Below are 19687 nucleotides of genomic sequence, written 5' to 3'. Positions count from 1 at the left end.
CACATTAACAGAAGACTTGTCGCTTGCCCAGTGCCCACACATGGACTGTTGGTCCACACTGATACCATCTCATTGATCTCCCCACATCTCCTCCCTCATTCATCGTGTCAAGCCGCCATGGTCCCCCCGCTCCGTCGCTGTTCCTCTTCTTGATGTGATCGAGCTTTCCACGGCCCTCGGTCGCTCGCTTTCCGGCTGCTCCGACCGCCGCCGACAATTTAGCTCCGAGACATGGGCTGCGTGCAGGGCACGAACCGCGGTCGCTGTCGCTGCCTGAACTGCCGCTACTGCTGCTGGTGCTGCTGCCACTACCATCCCCCCTCCATATCCACCGACGGCGCCGTCGAAGGACCCGACCCTCTTAGGGTCCATGAGATCGGCTCGCCGCGCTGCCTTCTCCGCGCGTTCTCGAATCGTGCTGGCCCGGGCGGCACCGTGCCCGTCCCCTCCGCTGGCGTCTGCCTCCGTTTCGCCTCCCTCACCCAGAGAGGACACTACCCGGACTCCTTAGACCGTGTGAACCAGGACAGCTTCTGCGTCCGGACCAGCTTCCAGGCCAACCCCGACCTCCACTTCTTCGGCGTCTTTGATGGCCACGGCCAGTTCGGCGCCCAGTGCGCCGAGTTCGTCCGCGATATGCTCACGGACTTATTGAACTCCGATTCTCGCCTTCCGGATGACCCTGTGATGGCCTTCCTTTCTGCTTTCGTCGCCACCAATTCCGCGCTCCACGATAGTGAGATCGACGATTCGATGAGCGGCACGACTGCGATCACGGTTCTCGTCAGCGGCGACACTCTCTATGTTGCAAATGTGGGGGATTCGAGAGCGGTGGCCGGAGTTTGGAGTGAGGGTCGCGTGGTGGCCCAGGAGTTGTCCATTGACCAGACACCATACCGGAAGGATGAGTATCAGAGGGTGAAGCAGTGCGGTGCAAGAGTGTTGTGTGTTGATCAAGTGGAAGGGATGATGGATCCTGATATCCAGAGCTGGGGCGATGAAGAGGATGGGAATGGGGATCCTCCAAGGCTGTGGGTGCAGAACGGCATGTATCCGGGCACTGCGTTCACCAGGAGCATTGGAGATATGACGGCTGAGAGCATCGGCGTGATCGCCGTTCCAGAGGTCAAGACTGTAAAGATTACGCCAAACCATCTCTTCTTTGTTATAGCAAGTGATGGTATTTTTGAGTTCCTATCAAGTCACATGGTGGTCGATATGGTAATAATCTTGTTTGATTAACTCTTATTTGTTTCATGCTTTCGTTGTCATTAGACTCTTCTCCTTACTGCTATTTACTAATTGACAAATTGCTGTGCAAGTTCCAATTCCCTGCTCAAATTGAGAGCTAGTTTATCAGGTGAAGTTATGAATATGAAGGCTAACAAACCCACATTTAGTCACCATGATTAGTATACTTGAACTTCACATTAGACCTTCATTGGTCATTGCTATTCCTCACAACAATTGTCAACTTTCCAATTCCATAGATCACAAACTATTATATTTTGTTCCCAATTATGTTTTTCATTAAATTACTTTGAATAGCTCATTTAAAAATGGAAAGGTGAACAGGGACTTCCTAAAAGCAATAATTGCCTAATGTTTGAGGTATTAAAGGAGTGGTGTTGCTAGATTCTCTTTCATATGTATTTATATCTTGCTAAAGATGTTCGGCTTCCTTCTATTTTAGATTTCTCTACTAGGATAACATAGTAACTATAACTACTAACCTACAAGACTATTTTAGTGCTTATGTTCTTTAATATCATCAACATATGCACCTTTTTCTACCTAAAGGTGCATGTGCCTGCTGTAAGAAATACTAATAGAAAGTTGTTCATCAATTGAAGTAATTTGGGTAAATAGAAAACAACTTTTTACCGAACCACGTAGGAAAGTTTCTGAAATACCTAAATCATGTACCATAGTTTCAAAATTACCAAATACGTATCCAATTCCATTTTTGCCCCTGTTACAATTGTAGCAGTCTGACTCGATTAATTTTACAGCTTCAAAAAAAATACCAATTCGTGTTCAAAAAATCACTGCTCTCAATATAGTGGGTCAAATTGATGTTTGAGTGCATTTATATAATCAAGAGAACTAGACGAACACATAGGATATGATTTCATGGCATTCCGAGCTTTCTATGTCCATCAGACAGTTTCGGCCAAAATCGACTGATGGACCTAAAGAGCTCGGAATTCCATGAAACTAGATTCTATGTGTTCGTCTAGTTCTCTTGACTATATAAATACCCTCAAACATCAATTTGACCTACTAAATTGAGTATAGTGATTTTTTGAACACAAAAGTGTGCGAAAAACTAATTCATGTTAAAAAATATATTAAGTCAAATTGATGTTTAGGGGCATAAATATAATCAGAAGAACTATATGACCTCATAAGACCTAGTTTCACGTCATTCTGAGCTTTGTAGGTCTATCAACTGATTTTGGCCGAAACTCTTTAGGTTAGTTCGGCCAAAATCGGTTGATGGACCTAAAGGGCTCGGAATAATGTGAAATTAACCTATGAGTTCGTTAGTTCTTATGATTATATCTATGTCTTCAAATATCAATTTGATCTAATATATTGAGAGTAATGATTTTTTTAATACAAATTAGATTTTTTTGAACACATTCGTGTTAAAAAAATCACTGCTCTCAATATAGTGTGTTAAATTGATGTTTGAGGGCATTTATATAATCAGGAGAACTAGAACACATTGGATCTAGTTTCACATCATTCCGAGCTCTTTAGATTCATCATCCGGTTTTGGCCGAAACTCTTTAGGTTCATTCAACCAAAATCGGTTGATGAACCTAGAGGACTCGGAATGGCATGAAACTAGATTCTATGAGTTCTTCTAGTTCTTATGATTATATTCATGTCCTCAAACATCAATTTGATCTAATATATTGGGAGCAATGATTTTAAAAATACGAATTAGATTGTTCAGATACATTCGTATTCAAAAAATTATTACTCTCAATATAGTGGGTCAAATTATGTTTGAGGGCATTTATATAATCAGGAAAACTAGACGAACACATAGAATCTGGTTTCGTATCATTCTGAGCTCTAGGTCTATTAGCCGATTTTGGCTGAATCCGGCTATGAACCTATCTAGAGAGCAAATATAAGGCTATCCTAAATGTAGGGCTATCCTAAATCTGCAACCAGATTCTATGTGTAAAATGTAGAATGTAGGATAGCTTTTCTTATGTAGGGCTATGTCTAGAAAAATGTAGAATGTTAAATGTAATTGATGATCGCCTTGAATTGTCAAGTTCAAAAATTTTGTGGTATGGAAGAAGTTGAACGTGTATAAAAAAACAACCGTGTAAGTTTGTATGCCTATGTGGATTTTTCTTTTTCTTATCGAACTTGCTTATGCACTCAGTTACTACATAGGCCAAGTGTCCATAGACTTGTATGCCTATGCATTCAGCAACTGGTGTCAACCAACTTGTATCTCTCCCTAGGCTATTGAGACACATTGTATTTCTTGCAGTAGAAAACTCAAAATTCTCACATGTCAGAAAAGATACACATCTAGACATTTCAGACTAACTGATTCCAATAGGTATAGCTTACGATCTTCTTTTACTGTACATATGGACTTTGCTACACCTTCTCTATTGAAAGATTCAGTTACTTACTATTTTCTTCCATCTTGGATTCATCTTTTCCTTCAGGTGTCTAGATTTCCTGATCCTCGAGATGCCTGTTCAGCAATTACTGCTGAATCTTACAAGTTGTGGTTAGGACATGAAAACCGGACAGATGATATAACAGTTATTATTGTGCATATCAAAGATATGGAAGATGTAAGTTCAACTTTTTTTCATCTGATGCTCCTCAGACTTTATCTATGGTTCCTATGTTAAAAATTTTAATGCAACCTTCCACCAGAGTACGTATCAGTCAGATTCTCTAGCAACTCTGAAAACCATTCAAACCTGCAACAATGCTTCCATAAGTTCTGAGACGGTAAAATTTGAAAGGCAAACGATCAGTGAACCCAGTAACAATGTAAAAAGCAGCTCGGACTCCAATTCATGCTCTCTTGGATCGGCAGTAAATGCATGTCCTGAACGTACTGTAACTTCACCTACCACGCGCTCGGTTGATTTAAATGGTACGGCTTCTACTTCAAACCTGCCTCCATTATTTCTTTTATGTTCTCTAAATTTTCAGTTTGATCATTTTTCCTACTATCTCAGTGATTAATCCAGACTGACTGAAGCTACAGCATTCGTGCCTCTGACCTCTCATTGCTTGTATTAGCACAATGATTATTTGGAAGTCTCTTCATCCTACTTTCCCTTTTTTCTCAAATGAAATGTGTTTCACTCTTATCATGCATATGGATCAAGTTTCAATCTGCTAGCTCCTTCCAATCGATATAATTGATATATCAGTCAGGATAATGATACTGAAAAGAACCTATGCTATCATCACCTTGGCAATGTTGTCGTCATTGTAAACCATTTCTGCACATGAACTTTGTGACGACTTCTACCACACAAGCGAAGGCGGCAGAGACGCTAAACGACTGATGTTCCTACTGGCCTGGCCGGCTAATTCTCACAACTCTTCAATGGTCGTAAGCTGAGTCATGTAACAAAATCGAGCGGAACTTGCAGAATGAAATGGGTATGTTATGTATTGCCAAACTCTCTGTAACAGATAGTATTTAGGCTGGTTGTACTAAAATTCTATAGTTTTTTGATATTAGCGTGGTGTGTTAACATAAGGGAGTGTTGTTTGCTCATGAAATTAAATGTGTGTAGGTTTATATATAAATGAACTGCTACTAGATTATAATGGGGCAGAAATTAAAAGAGCCATCCAAATTTTATAAATCAAAGGGCGTCTCTTTAGGAGAAAACATGCATCTCATGGTGATTATCTTGAAAATATCCCATATTCCGTAGCAGCTGCGAAGTAGATGTTTCAGCCTCCGGGCAGGAGTGAGTTGGTTAACGTGGGATAGAATTATTATCATATGATAAGAGTTTAAATTTTGATAAAGTCAAGGAAAAATAATTTTTCTTGGACTAATTAATTATAGTTTCTTGATTTATCTCTTCAAATGGTATGATCGATCGTATGAAATCGTTGGGATGATGAATTTTATCTTTCACTATCATATGAAAGTCCTAGTCCGTGAGGAGGTAACTAGGTAAAATGTTCTGGTCTCATCTTTCCTAATGAGGAGGGTCATCCATTGATAGACCTAGACAACCGTGTGAGTGAAGCTAAGCAGATAGAAAAAGTCCTGGTGAGTGAAGCAACGTAAAAAGTCTTGGTGAGTAAAATCAAACAGATGGAAAGTCCTGATGAGTGAAGCCAGACAGTTAGAAAATCTTGGTAAGTGAAGCCAAATAGATGAAAAGTCATGGTGAGTGAAGTCAGATAATTGGAAAACCCTAGTGAGTGAAACTAGGCAGTGAAGAAATCCTAGTAAGTAAAGGTAGGTGGTGGAAACCCTAGTGAGTAAAGTTAGGTGGAAAAATCCTAGTAAGTAAAGTTAGGTGGAGAAAAGTTCTGGTGAGCTAGGCATTGGAAAATCCAGGTGGATCAAAAGTTGACCGGACACTTGATATTTGGAAGTCTAAGTGGGTCAAGGAGGACCGCACGTTAGCAAAGTAAAGTCCTAACTACAATTAGACAAGAGGAATATCCAAGTGGGTCAAGAAAAACTGTACTTGGTGATCAGAAGTCCAACGGGAGTTTGCAAAGAGAAAGGCCAAGTGGGTTAAAGGTTGACCAGACACTTGACAGTCGTAAGTCCAACAGAGAGTTGCCATGAAACAAGAAAGTTCCAACGTAACAAACTTTCGAAGGTCATAACTTTTGACTCGGATATCGGAATGAGGTAATCTCAGATGCAAAACGAAGCTCGTTTAAAGATGTACACATTTTACAACTTACCAATCGATTAGGTAATCGATTGGGAGGCTCAATCAATCAGGTAATCAATTGGTTGATGAAGAAAAGTGCAGAAAGTTTCTTGATCGATTGGGTAATCGATCAAGATCTTCCCCAATCAATTGGACAATAGATTGGGAGAGTGTGTGAGTGAACAGTGAGCTTCTAAATTAATTAGGTGATTGATTGAAGCTTCCAATCGATTAGGTAATAGATTGAGAGTGTTTCTTCTTGACGAACAGTGAGTTTCCCAATCGATTAGGTTGGAGGAGAAACTCACGACAATTAGTGGGATTCTTAATCAATCAGGTGATTGATTGAAGCCACATAATCGATTGAGAGAAGAAGAAAAGAGTTATTGCGAGGTTTGGATGGCTGGATTTGGTCGGATCTGACATGGTAATAGATTAGGGGGTAAAATCAATCGATTGGAAACCCTAAATCACGAGGTATAATGGGTTTCGTTGAGTTCAAATCAGATCCCTTTTTCTCTGACTCTTTCTGCCAATTCTTGAAGTTTCTTGGAGACAAGTGTTGCGGTACTTCCAAGGTTCAAAAGGTGTTTACAAGCTACAAGAGATCAAGAAAGAGTATTCTTGTATTTACTTCTTGTTTGTATTGTATTCTTTTTGAGAGCTTCTACGAGATTTCTCCATCTCTAGAGTGTTTTCGAGAAAGACTTATTTCATAGTGGATATGTGAGAGATGTTTAGATCCTTGGATTAGTCACCTCATTGAAGTGGATACCAAGTAAATCAAGGTGTTAGCGTTTGCTTTGAGTTTTCCATTGCAAATCATCATCGACGAAGCAAACGGAGTTAATCATCCCCTCCCCCTTGGTATCAGAGCAATACCGCTTTTCACCAAACTCATCGTTGGAAAGGGCAACGAGTTAGGGTAAGAAGAAGAAGTTGAAGTCCTAAAGTCAACAAGTCAAAGACTTCATCTAGAGAGCTCAACTTCAAGATGAATTCCTGAGATGAACTCAGATATGATACAAAAGTCTCACCACCATTCATATCGGCAAGCTTCGGTCTTTGAAAATCAAGGATTGAAAATTTGTAATGATAGAGATAGAGTAATGTTTTACTCTAATGGAAGTTTTCAAGCTCTAACAAATAACAAAGGAAAGATTCTCAAGAAGAGCAAATGGAGCGAGAAACAAATCCAAAGATGTGAAGCCAATGACAAAGTGACCAAATTATTAGTCAATTTATTTCTAAGCAACATCTTGAGCAAATTGGAGAGTATGAAGATGCTAAGGAACTTTGGAGAAAATTAGCAAAGGTTCATGAAGATCCCTTCACTGTACCAAATCAAGATAAATTTAAAGAGGGAGACTCATTGGATTAAGAAGAAGAAGATTCAAAGGTTGAGAGATATTCAACATCCGAAGAAAAAGAAATTGAAGAAGATCCATCCTCAAGAGAGTGCAAATTAAGACAAAGGCAAAGCGTGGATACTCTTTGTTTCATGTGCATGAGGATTCGGAGGTTGAGGAATGCTCAACAACTAAGGAAGAAATTGAAGAGGCATCCACCTCAAGGATTGAGGGGAGCATAGATCATCAACACAAGAATAAGAACAAGCTTCAATTTCTAGATCAATTGATGAAGAACCAAGTCCCTCCCTTACCAGCAAAGGTATAATGATTTTAATTTGTAAAAAAAAATAATATTATTTGCTTTGAGTGTAGGCAAAATGAATACTACAAGAATAAGTGTCTAAAATTGACCAAAAAGAAAGGTAAAGTGACATCCAAGGCTAAGAAGAAGTCAAAGAAGACACAAGCCTTGGTGTGTAAAGGCAAGGAGCATTTGTTTCCTTTGCAATCAAAAGGGACATTACCAGAATCAATACACAAGGAAGAAGATTTCAGTCAAGAATCAAGAAGGAAGCTTAAATCAAGGGGATCTTTCAAGAACAAAATTAAGGTATCACTAGTTAATGGTACTTATGTTAATCATGATAAGAAGCATGTTAGAAATAATTTTTATCATTTTAATGCTATTTATCATGAAAATAGGAAGCATTATATAATTAAGGAAAAAATATGTATCATATTATGCTAGGACTATCTCACATAAGAATAGGAAGGTAGAAAATAATTTAGGCAAAAATTCTAAGGACTTTAGATATAGGCCTAGAAATAAAAGTGTCCAATGCAATCAAGAAAAATCTAAATCTAAGGATTTAAGGATGAAAAATTAAGTCTTGAGGTCAAGACTTGATAAATTAGAAAAGACCCTTAAAAGAATGAAAGATGTCTTTATAGGGTCAAATGAACAAAATCTAGGAAGAGATAAGCAAGAGTCATTCAATGAGCATAGAGGTTTGGGATACAAACCTAAAGCCAAGAAAGATGTGGCTTCGTACCATAGAATTCCATATAGTTATGGAACCAATCCTAGGTCTAGGAGTCAAATCAAGGTGACAAGGGAAGTTATATCTAGAAGTAACCTTGAAAAGACCAATGTGACTAAGGCTTTTAATAAGCTTAAGAAAGTTACTAAGAAGGTCACAAGAGAAGTTATCCCTAGAGTTGACCTTAAGGAGACTAGTGTGACCAATGCTTCTAAGAAGTCTAGAAAGGTCATTAGGAAGGTAACTAGGGAAGTTATACCTAGTGAGTATATAGCACACCTAAGGAGTACCAATAGACTTTAAGTTCTTAAGAGTGTATTCTCTGCACCCTAGATGAGTTTAGAGAGTGTTAACTCTAATTGAAAATGGTAGTTAATCCAACCATTGATGAAGTTGACACTTTGAGAGCATTTTCAAGGTATTGTTACACTTTAAAAATGAGAAGTTGATGTTTACTCTTTGAAAGAGTAAAATGTGTCAAAAATTAAAGATTTGGATATAATTAAAATTGGCACAAATAGGATAAATCAAAGAAATACCAAGTTGGAATTTTTTTACATTTTCTTGGGAGATGAGGACAACCTAGGATTATTTTTGGCTTAGCAAATAGATTAAGGATAAAGACACTTAAATAAATAATCTAGGTATTTTGTTTCTAATGTTGTCATGCTTTGTATGCCCTATCACATGACGTGTCATCATTATCACACATGCACCTTGCCATGATATTTTAAAACATTCATACATGCATCATGTCACTTATGATAGATCTAGAATTTATTCTTAGAATTTATTTTGAGAAATTTGCATGTGATATATGTCATGATCATCATCATGCACTATTTTAATTTCTTGTAATTAAGGACAATGATATTGATTATCTAGTAACATTCTATGTGGATGATCAAAACTTAAAATGTCTAGCTCGAAATGCATGATTCCTTAAATTAGGGAAACCTAATATTTACATCTCATAAGAACTATAAATTGACTTGTATGTACTTGGATACACATTAGATACAAGTGAGATGTTAGAAGGATCAACAAAACTCAAGATGTTGATTTAGTGCATCTTTTTAAGCTTTAGTTTCTTCAAAACATATAGATTATGTGTTATCTAATCATTGGGTAAGCTAGTATATAAGTCATGTGCATTTAGCCCAAGGAACAAAACTGAAAACTATATTTTGAAAATTATTTTAAAAATACTTTGGAAAACCTTGGTGAAGGCTATCTTTTGATAGTAATCACCATTATATAGTTAGACCCAAGTTTGGAAGAAACATTGAAATTTTCAAAGGTTTTAACTTTATGTCAATCTTTAAAAATATGAAGTATTTTCTTAGAAAATTATTCTTTCATGATAGTATATGACATAAATAATATCTACACAAAATTTTATGATTTTTAGAAAAACGTAGAATTATTTAGGAATATTTGAAATTCGGCTGGAAGCTGATTTAATAAAAATTAGAAACCCAATCGATTGGAGATGTTCAATCGATCAATTATCGATTAAACTAGGTTTTTCCTAAGCACAGGGGCTCACAGAATCGATCAGGTGATCGATTGGCCCGAACATTAATTGATCAGTTGATCGATTAAAGTATTTTTCCACGAACAGAGACTCGCAAAATTGATCAGTTGATCAATTGAGTGACTTTGATTATTTGAGTCCCAACTACAATCAATTGAAAAAACTAATTTTGACTTAAGTGGTATGATTTCAATCTATTAAGCCACATTTAGTCGCGTTAACCATCCGTAACCCTAAAAAAATGCATTTATATGTATTTAAGAGTAGTTTTCTGATTGAAAATAAGAAAGAGCTGGTTAAAGAAAACTAATTTGAAGTTTAGGAGAAGGTTTACATTCAATGTTGATTTTAACCTCATAACCTCAAATTTGGGGTTTTCTAAAGGTTTAGAAATTTCAAGTTATTGTTGGTACAATGATAAAAAATTAAAGCATGTTTCAAGGGGAGATACTACTTAAAGACTTGATTTAATATTTTTTTAACAAGGAAGCAATGGAAGGTTGTAAACCTTCATTGTCGTGAATGCTCTAGGATGATCATTGGATGATGGGTGTATGCTCAAAGATGAGTATTTGGAGATAATATAATGAAGGGTATGAGACTTTCATTGTGATGTTGTGAACAACAAGTAAGATTATGAATAACATGAGGATAACTCCTCGGGGGGAGAGTTTTTAATGTGTGCTAAAAGGGGAGAATATAGGATTTAAGTTAGGAAACCTTCACTTACCTAAAGGGGGAGATTACCCTCTTGTTAAGGGGAAAAATAAAGAAGACCCTCATTCATGCTTTGGCATAACCAAAAGTTGAGACTAGTGGATGAGTCTAATTTAAATGTATTGCTAAATATCAAAAAGGAGGAGATTGTTGGTACAATTTACCCTGAGTCAAAGTTGACCATGTTGACTAAGATTGTGTTCGCTTAAGTTTGAGGTTTGATATTTGAGTTTTTGCGTTTGACAATATATGAAGATTACTGGTGCAATTGTTTATCTGGAGATTGACAGTCAAAGGTTGATCAGAAGTTAAGTAAGTCAAGGTTGACTAGATAGTTGACTGGGAAAGTCCTAATTGAAGATTAGGTAAGGGTAAAACCAACGGAAAGGTTTGTTAGGACCTTCGGATGTGGCTAGAGAGGGGGGGTGTGAATAGCCTACCCCAAATTCTCATTTCTTCCTACAATTTGAGTTAGCGCAGCGGAAATAAAAAGTAGAAACGAAAATGGAGAAGATCAAACCTCAAACATGACGATATAACGAGGTTCGGAGATGATACTCCTACTCCTCGGCGTGTCCGTAAGGTGGACGAATCCTATCAATCCGTCGGTGGATGAGACCCCGGGAAACCGGCTAATAAATACTCCTTCTGGGTGGAGAAACCTCTCCACAATCTCTCTTGCAACAGCAAGATCAGAGTACAAGAAATACAGCAAGAAGTCAAGAACAATATGAATGTAAAACACTAGTTTGCTTGCCTTCTCGTTGACTGTTGATGAAGCAGCAACTTCACGGATGCCAACCACAGCAGCAGCTGTTCAGTTGGAAACTCAGCCGAGGGAAGCTCACACGAAGCTTCAGCGATGAAGAGCTCAGCAAAGCTCAGATAGCAAGAAGGAAGAACTAGTCTGCTTCCCTATAGTGGCCCTCTTATATGAACCTGCGAAGAAGACAAAGAAGAAGCAGAAATCTAGCCGTTGTGACTCAACGGCTAGGTCTGGACCGATCAGGCTCCACCCTGATCGGTCCAGGGCGGATCTGATCGGTCAGGGGACCGATCAGGCCCTACGCTAATCGGTCCCCAGACCGATCCCAACTCTCACAGAGAGTTGGTTGCGATCCCTGATCGGTCTGTGGACCGATCAGGTCTAGGCTGATCGGTCCCCAGACCGATCCCAACTCTCACAGAGAGTTGGTTGCCAGAGCTCTGATCGGTCTGTGGACCGAACATGCCATTCCTTCTCCCAATCTGTTTGGTTACTGATTGGTCACCAGATCGATCAGATGACCCAGTGTATCACTGGATCGGTCAGCAGACCGATCCAATTTCCCAGCCTTAAACCCTAAAGCCTTCCTGATCTAGAGAACGAGCTACCGAGCCCTCTCTGACCTAGTCCGGAGAATGAGCTACCGAGCCCTCTCCGACTTCCACGTCCGGTCCAGAGAACGAGCTACCGAGCCCTCTCTGACCTAGTCCGGAGAACGAGCTACCGAGCCCTCTCCGACTTCCACGTCCGGTCCAGAGAACGAGCTACCGAGCCCTCTCTGACTTAGTCTAGAGAACGAGCTACCGAGCCCTCTCCAACTTCGTCCGGTCCAGATAACGAGCTACCGAGCCCTCTCTGACCTAGTCCGGAGAATGAGCTACCGAGCCCTCTCCGACTCCATCCAGTCCAGAGAACGAGCTACGGAGCCCTCTCTGACCTAATCTGGAGAATGAGCTACTGAGCCCTCTCCGACTCCATCCAGTCCAGAGAACGAGCTACCGAGCCCTTTCTGACCTCCCATGCCAAGCTTCTATACTTGGACTTTTCCCCGTGCCAAGCTCCTTGCTTGGACTTTTCCCGTGCCAAGCTCCCTGCTTGGACTTTTCCGTGCCAAATCTCCATCCTTGGACTTTTCCCGTGCCAAGCTCCCTGCTTGGACTTTTCCCGTGCCAAGCTCCCTGCTTGGACTTTTCCCGTGCCCAGCTCCCTGCTTGGACTTTTCCGTGCCAAGTCTCCATACTTGGACTTTTCCCGAATCAGGTCAACTCAAGTCAGGTCAACCTTGACCAAAGGTTGCACCCACAATCCCCCAAGTTCTTATTCTTGTCAAACATCAAAATATAACTTCTCTATTCTTGTCAAACATCAAAATATACCTCGAGTCAGGTCAACTCGAGTCGGGTCACCCAGATCAACCTTGACCTAAGGTTGCACCAACAATCTCCCCCTTTTTGATGTTTGATAAAAACCATAATCAAGTTAGGTTAACCCGATAACCTAACTTAGGTTTTCCAATAGTTCTCCAATGTTCTTCCTTGAACATTCTCTGAGCATTCTCCCCAAACTCCAATGTTCTTCCTTGAACATTCTCTAGACATTCTCCCCCTTTTTGACACACATCAAAAAGAGTGAATCAAGGTCAAGAGTTTCTTCCTAATGAAAGTTCCATACCTTTCATTGAAACCCTTAATTTTCCCCTTGATACTAAAGTCAACACTCAACTTAGTGATAATCCCATATCACTCATCCTCAGAAATCTTGACGAGTAAAAACTCCCCCTAAAAGTCAACTCCCCCTTGACCAATAGGTAAAACTCCCCCTAAAGGTCAACTCCTCCTTGACCATTGCACCAACAATGTCTTGGAGAGTTTCAACCCTTTAGAAATCTAAAACACCAACTTCCACAGCTGAAATTTCAGACAACAGTCGAAAATCAGCATTTTGGCACGCTCTGATCGGTCAACAGACCAATCAGGCCTCTACTGGATCGGTCACCAGACCGATCCACACTGCCCTGGATCGGTCCAGTGACCGATCCAGACTTCCCTGGACCAATCAGAATCTTCTCTGATCGGTCCACAATTCTCTGATAAGAATTTCTGATTTTTCTCCCGAAATTCAGAAACCCTTAAAAAATTATAGAAAATTTCAAAATTTGTAAAATTTTGAGGATACATTCCTCATAACATATATTATCATGGAAAAATAGTTTTCTATGAAAATAACTCCCATTTTTTAATCTTGATACAAAGTTCGAAAGACTTTGAAATAGCTCAAGGTTAATCCATCTTTGTATCAACTTGCTCAATGATGAATGCTATCACTAGAAAAGCTTCATCAAGGTTTTTCAAATCAATTTTGAAATGATCTTAAACCATTCAATTTAGGACCACAATCTTAGGGCTAAATGTACATGACTTGTACACAAGTTTTCCCTATGATCCTCAAATTCGAATTAGGCTCATCTAGGTACAAGAACTATGCACCTTGATCCTAACTCATAATCCTAATATCTCACACACATATAAGGTGTATCAAACACATCCAAGTCAATTTTGATGTGAGATATAAGTTTAGGTCATCTTAAGCTAAGTTCTCATGCATTTTCTAAACAATAATTTGATCTCCATATCAAATTGTGTTTCTATCCTTAAATCAAATTAATTGATCATAAATGCAAGAGATGATGACATGGCATAAAGTAATATCATAAGTGGAAATATGTGCCAATGTCATGATGTCATGGCATAAAGTATGAAACTTAAATAAGGCATGACATATAACTAACCTAAGCATTATCATGACATTTCAAATGATAATAAATTAAATATGATGTCATGACATGACATATGGCAAACAATATATGGCAAATAACATATAAAGGTATAGAAAATACCTAATTCTAGCCTTAGTTGCCATTTTTGATAATTTTTGATCATTTTACCATAAATTCTATATTCCTAAGTGTAATAGACCTAAAGTCATATACTAAAGATTTTTAGATCACTATGTGCCAATTAGATGGACCCTAGAAAACTTCCTCAAATGTGGTTGTCACATCCTAATCACCTTAGGAATAATTTTTAATTTCATTTTCAAGACTTGATTACACCTTGAAAATTCCTAAAATGCCATCTTTTGCTATGATTAGGTTAACTACCTATCCAATTAAGGTTGACACACCCTAAACCATCTAGCGTGAAGGAATCACGCTCCTAGGAACCCAATACCTATTTGAGCTCATTGGGTTCACTAAATATTCACTAGGGATGACTTCCCTAGCAACCCTCCTGATGACTCTCCTAGACTTTAAAGCCTTGGTCATTTGGGACTCATCAAGATCAACTCTAGGGGTGACTCCCCTTGTGATCTTGGTGATGGTCTTCTTAGCCCTAGGTCTTGTTCCATAATCGAATGGAACATTATGATAAGCGGGCTTGACCACTTGAGACTTAGGTTTGTGACCCAAACCTCTCATATCCTTGGGCTTTGATTTTTGACCCTTAGACCCTAGAGTTGACTTCTCCAAATTCTTAAGAGCCTTTTCTAAAGTGTCAAGTCTTGACCTCAAGACTTGATTTTTCTTCTTTAATACCTCAAGCTTTAATTTTCCATTTCTCTTTGAGGTATTCCTAGGCATATGTCTGTTGGAGGATCGGTGGCTGGCTTGAAGGGGGATTGGATAGTTAGGCCACCCCCAAATCGATTTCTTCTCTACACAAGGGTTAGTTCACAACGGAATATACTAAAACTAAGGCAATGAAACAAACAAGAATGCAAACGCTAACAAACTCGATGTAACGTGGTTCGGAGATGATGCTCCTACTCCACGGCGTGTCCTTGAGGTGGACGATCCCTTGGTCCTTCGGTGGATCAGTCCCCGGCAATCTCCGGCTAAAGCTTCTCCTTCTCGGTGGAGCAAACCTCTCACAAGGGCACTCTTCCTCTTTACAAGATGGAGTTAGAATTAGGAGGAAGAGAATTGACTTGGGAGCTTTGGGCACAGAATAGGAGTTAAACTACAATCATCAGTAACCTCCTCAATGCCCCAAAGCTCCCCTTAAATAAGAGGAGAGAGTTGATCACAAATCAACTCAAACCCCGACACCAGTCGACTGGTCCAAGCACCAGTCGACTGGTGTGCCGTTGGACCCAGCCAACGGCTCTTTGCAGAACCCCAAATTCTGCCAACGGCTATGTACCAGTCGACTGGTCTCAGGACCAGTCGACTGATGCTCGTAGCCGACAAGCACATAACCATTCTGTGCATTCTGTGAATTGGGATCAGTCGACTGGTCCCAGTACATTCACTCCTCTCATCCTTTCCGGAATCGCCTTTGAAGTCCTCTTCCTCGGCCTTCGTCCCTCAGATGCACCTGAGCCCGCGGCTCCTCTCCGTGCCATCCTTCACGCTGTCTTGAAGTCCACTTCCCTCGGCTCCACTCCATTGCTCCTCGTCCGGCGGTCCCTCGGATGTCTTCCACACCATCCTTCACCGACTCAAGGATCCGAGCCCTTGGATGATTTTCCCATACTTGGCCGCACCAAGTTCTCATGTGTTCCACCAAGTCCTGCAAGACTCAAACACATATCAAATACATATGAAAGCCTAACTTAAACTCTTTGACACACACATCAAAACCTAGGTCGATTGCACCATCAATCTCCCCCTTTTTGATGTGTGGCAATATGTTTAAGTTAGGCACCAATAACAACTTTGAAAAGTATAAGCAATATGTAAATATGAAGCATAAAACCCAAGCTCCCCCTTAACACATGCTCTTAATCTTAATTTTCAAAGATTTACACCCAAATAGATTTCTAACTTAAACCTACCCATTTCTCCCCCTTTGACACCATCAAAAATATTGTACCAGATACGTGCACATACTATGGTATCAGTTCCAACCAAATTTGAACCAAAAATTTTATTTTAAAGACCAACAGAATGCTGAAAGGCTGGTACCAGTCGACTGGTATCTGCACCAGTCGACTGGCACAAACTGAACATCAATTTCAGCCTACGGCAACCAACTTCAGAAATCCATAAAAAATTCTAGAAAATTCAAAAAATCATGAAATTTTGAACACATATTTCTTATAATGTTCTTTAACTAATAAAAATATGTTTTCATGAAAAGTCAACCTATTTTCAAAAATTTTGACTAAGTTTCAAAAATATCGAAAATATGCGAGTTTGTATCAATTTCAAGCTCAGTTTTGCACTCATATGTTTTAAAATAGCTAGACCACAGTAAATAAAACATAGAATTATTTTCAAAACATTTGAAATGTCCAACTATGATCTATGGGCAAGATGTCCATTAATTAAACATTTGCTTTCCCCATAGTTGGCCTATGATCACTAAACATTTATACACTTCATAACTCATCAAAATGCCATAAGCATAAGTGAATTACTTGTATCATCCTAATATCTCACATTCATGGTTAGAAAATAATACAAATCATTGTGAGATAAAGGTAACCTTTACTTAGTCCTCTTGATCATGAATCACTATCAAGGCTAAGTCCTCCCCCTTAAGGTCTCAAGTCAACCATTTTTCAAAAATTTGAGTTATGATTTCATTGGTTGACTAAACCCAAAATCCCCTAACCCTTAAGGATTGATTTTGGCACCCAATAGAAATTCTTTCTAATTGGGTTAACCAAATATTCCTTGGGGATCCATTTTCTATCTATGATCTTTGTCTTTGATTTCCCCTAGCAAGTAGACAATGATAAGTCTTTTCATTATTGGGTTCATTGTATCCTAGCCCATTTTTCTTAAAACTTGCCCTTTTGCTCCCAATAATCATGTTTAAGGTATTTGAGCCAATTTCAAATTTTCTAAGGGCTATGGTGAGGTATTCTACCTTTTCCCTTAATTTCCTATTTTCCTCTTCTAAACATGAATCATTTGAACTTGTAGAGGAAGCATGCAAATCATTATCCATAATAGGCATGGATTCTAATTTTTCTTTAAGCATGCAAATGTCATTTTTCAAAGATTTGTTCTTTCTTTTTGCCTTAAACAAATCATCATTTGTGCTTGAAATAATTTTAATTAAGATATAGGGAGGAAGATTATGTACCTCACTTACCGAGAAGTCCGAATCCGATGATTGACCTCCCCCTTCACTTGAGCTCCCCTCTTCATCTTCACTTGAGCTCCTTCCTTCTTCTTGTTCGGATGAGGTGGAGGCTACATCATCAATCCCCATGAGAGCAAAATTGACTATGTGATGCTCTTCTTCCTCCGATGATGATGAAGGATCATCCCATGTTGCTTTTAGGTTTTGAGCCTTCTTCCCCTTTTCTTTTGTCTTCTCCTTCTTTTTCTTCTTCCCTTCCTTCTTTTTCAAGAGAGGACAATCATCTCTTATGTGTCCTTCTCCTTGGCAATTGTAGCAAATTATCTTCCTTGTCCTTCGTCCCTCAGATGCACCTGAGCCCGCGGCTCCTCTCCGTGCCATCCTTCACGCTGCCTTGAAGTCCACTTCCCTCGGCTCCACTCCATTGCTCCTCGTCCGGCGGTCCCTCGGATGTCTTCCACACCATCCTTCACCGACTCAAGGATCCGAGCCCTTGGATAAGTTTCCCATACTTGGCCGCACCAAGTTCTCATGTGTTCCACCAAGTCCTGCAAGACTCAAACACATATCAAATACATATGAAAGCCTAACTTAAACTCTTTGACACACACATCAAAACCTAGGTCGATTGCACCAACAATGTCTAGTTGTTTTGGGATTCCTATCTAGGTTTTTCTTAACCTTAGATGAGTTACCTCTAGGGTTGGCATTTCTAGCATTGTCCTTATCTAGGATAACATGTTTGGCACCTAAGCACATGTATCGGTTTCTATGGTTATCATGCTTATCATTATTGATAATTGCAATAAAACTACTAGCATGTGTCTTATTAGAATTGCAAGAATGTGCCTTAAAGGATACCTTAGGGTTTGCCTTAGCTTCCCCCATAGATGTGCTTGGTCTCTTGTCCTTGTGAGGTTGCCTCCCCCTTGTACATTGACTCCTATAATGTCCCCTTTGCTTGCATTGGAAGCACACCACGTGCTCCTTGCCCTTGCGTATCGAGACTCCGGCTTCCTTGACTTTTGGTGCAGGTGGAGTCTTCGTAATCCTCTTTGGACATTTACTTTTGTAATGCCCATATTCCCTACACTCAAAGCACATTATATGTAATTTACTTGAAATTAAGTTGCTTGAGTTACCTAGGGTTGAGGATGGATATAAGCTCTCTCCTTCATCCCTTCCGGAGGTAGATGCTTCTTCTTCTTGCTCCAATCTTGAAGAAGAACTCTCCTCCTCTTCTTCCTTAGATGTTGAGTAGCCCTCAACTTCTAATTCCATATCTCCATGATGTGAGCTACTTGACTCACTTGACTCCTTTTCATGACTTGAATTGGAGCTCTTCTCATGGAACTTAGCCAAGTTGTTCCACAACTCCTTGGCATTGTTGTATCCACCTATCTTACACAAGATATCATTAGGTAATGAAAATTCAAAGATTTTCGTTACCTCATCGTTGATTATGGATTGGTGGATTTGTTCCTTCGTCCACTTCTTCTTCTCGAGAGGTTCTCCTTCTTTATCCACCGGAGGAATAAAGCCTACTTGTACACAATTCCAATTTACTAGGTTAGTCATAAGAAAATACTTCATTCTTACCTTCCAATACGCAAAGTCGTCGCGATCATAGAAGGGTGGAATCGTGATGTTTTCTCCAAGTTGATCCATTCTCTAGCTCGTGCTCCCCCGAGTGTTAATCCGACGAAGAGCGACCTCGCTCTGATACCACTTGTTAGGACCTTCGGATGCGGCTAGAGAGGGAGGGTGTGAATAGCCGACCCCAAATTCTCGTTTCTTCCTACAATTTGAGTTAGCGCAGCGGAAATAAAAAGTAGAAACGAAAATGGAGAAGATCAAACCTCAAACATGACGATATAACGAGGTTCGGAGATGATACTCCTACTCCTCGGCGTGTCCGTAAGGTAGACGAATCCTATCAATCCGTCGGTGGATGAGACCCCGGGAAACCGGCTAATAAATACTCCTTCTGGGTGGAGAAACCTCTCCACAATCTCTCTTGCAACAGCAAGATCAGAGTACAAGAAATACAGCAAGAAGTCAAGAACAATATGAATGTAAAACACTAGTTTGCTTGCCTTCTCGTCGACTGTTGATGAAGCAGCAACTTCACGAATGCCAACCACAATAGCAGCTGTTCAGTTGGAAACTTAGCCGAGGGAAGCTCACACGAAGCTTCAGCGATGAAGAGCTTAGCAAAGCTCAGATAGCAAGAAGGAAGAACTAGTCTGCTTCCCTGTAGTGGCA

At 39.7% G+C, this 19687-nt stretch overlaps 1 protein-coding gene across 1 annotated transcript; it reads left to right on the top strand.

Moving 5' to 3' along the window:
* The first annotated feature begins 38 nt into the window (after positions 1 to 38).
* On the top strand, positions 39 to 4765 carry LOC122002324 (probable protein phosphatase 2C 35). The gene is made up of 4 exons (XM_042557455.1): positions 39 to 1221; positions 3705 to 3836; positions 3922 to 4147; positions 4233 to 4765. The coding sequence occupies exons 1-4, from the start codon at positions 232 to 234 to the stop codon at positions 4247 to 4249; spliced, it is 1365 nt and encodes a 454-aa protein (XP_042413389.1). The 5' UTR covers positions 39 to 231; the 3' UTR covers positions 4250 to 4765.
* Positions 4766 to 19687: the final 14922 nt, after the last annotated feature.

The sequence above is a fragment of the Zingiber officinale genome, chromosome 7A (assembly GCF_018446385.1).
Source record: "Zingiber officinale cultivar Zhangliang chromosome 7A, Zo_v1.1, whole genome shotgun sequence".
NCBI classification, from domain to species: Eukaryota; Viridiplantae; Streptophyta; class Magnoliopsida; order Zingiberales; family Zingiberaceae; genus Zingiber; species Zingiber officinale.
Note: the sequence above shows the minus strand (reverse complement) of the source record. Positions and strands in the feature narration are given on the sequence as shown.

What these genes read in the sequence shown, in the direction of transcription:
- LOC122002324 (XM_042557455.1), top strand. Translation starts at nt 232, where the DNA reads ATGGGCTGCGTGCAGGGCACGAACCGCGGTCGCTGTCGCTGCCTGAAC. An exon ending in GTCACATGGTGGTCGATATG is followed by an intron (nt 1,222 to 3,704) that starts GTAATAATCTTG and finishes CTTTTCCTTCAG; the next exon opens with GTGTCTAGATTTCCTGATCC. An exon ending in ATATCAAAGATATGGAAGAT is followed by an intron (nt 3,837 to 3,921) that starts GTAAGTTCAACT and finishes ACCTTCCACCAG; the next exon opens with AGTACGTATCAGTCAGATTC.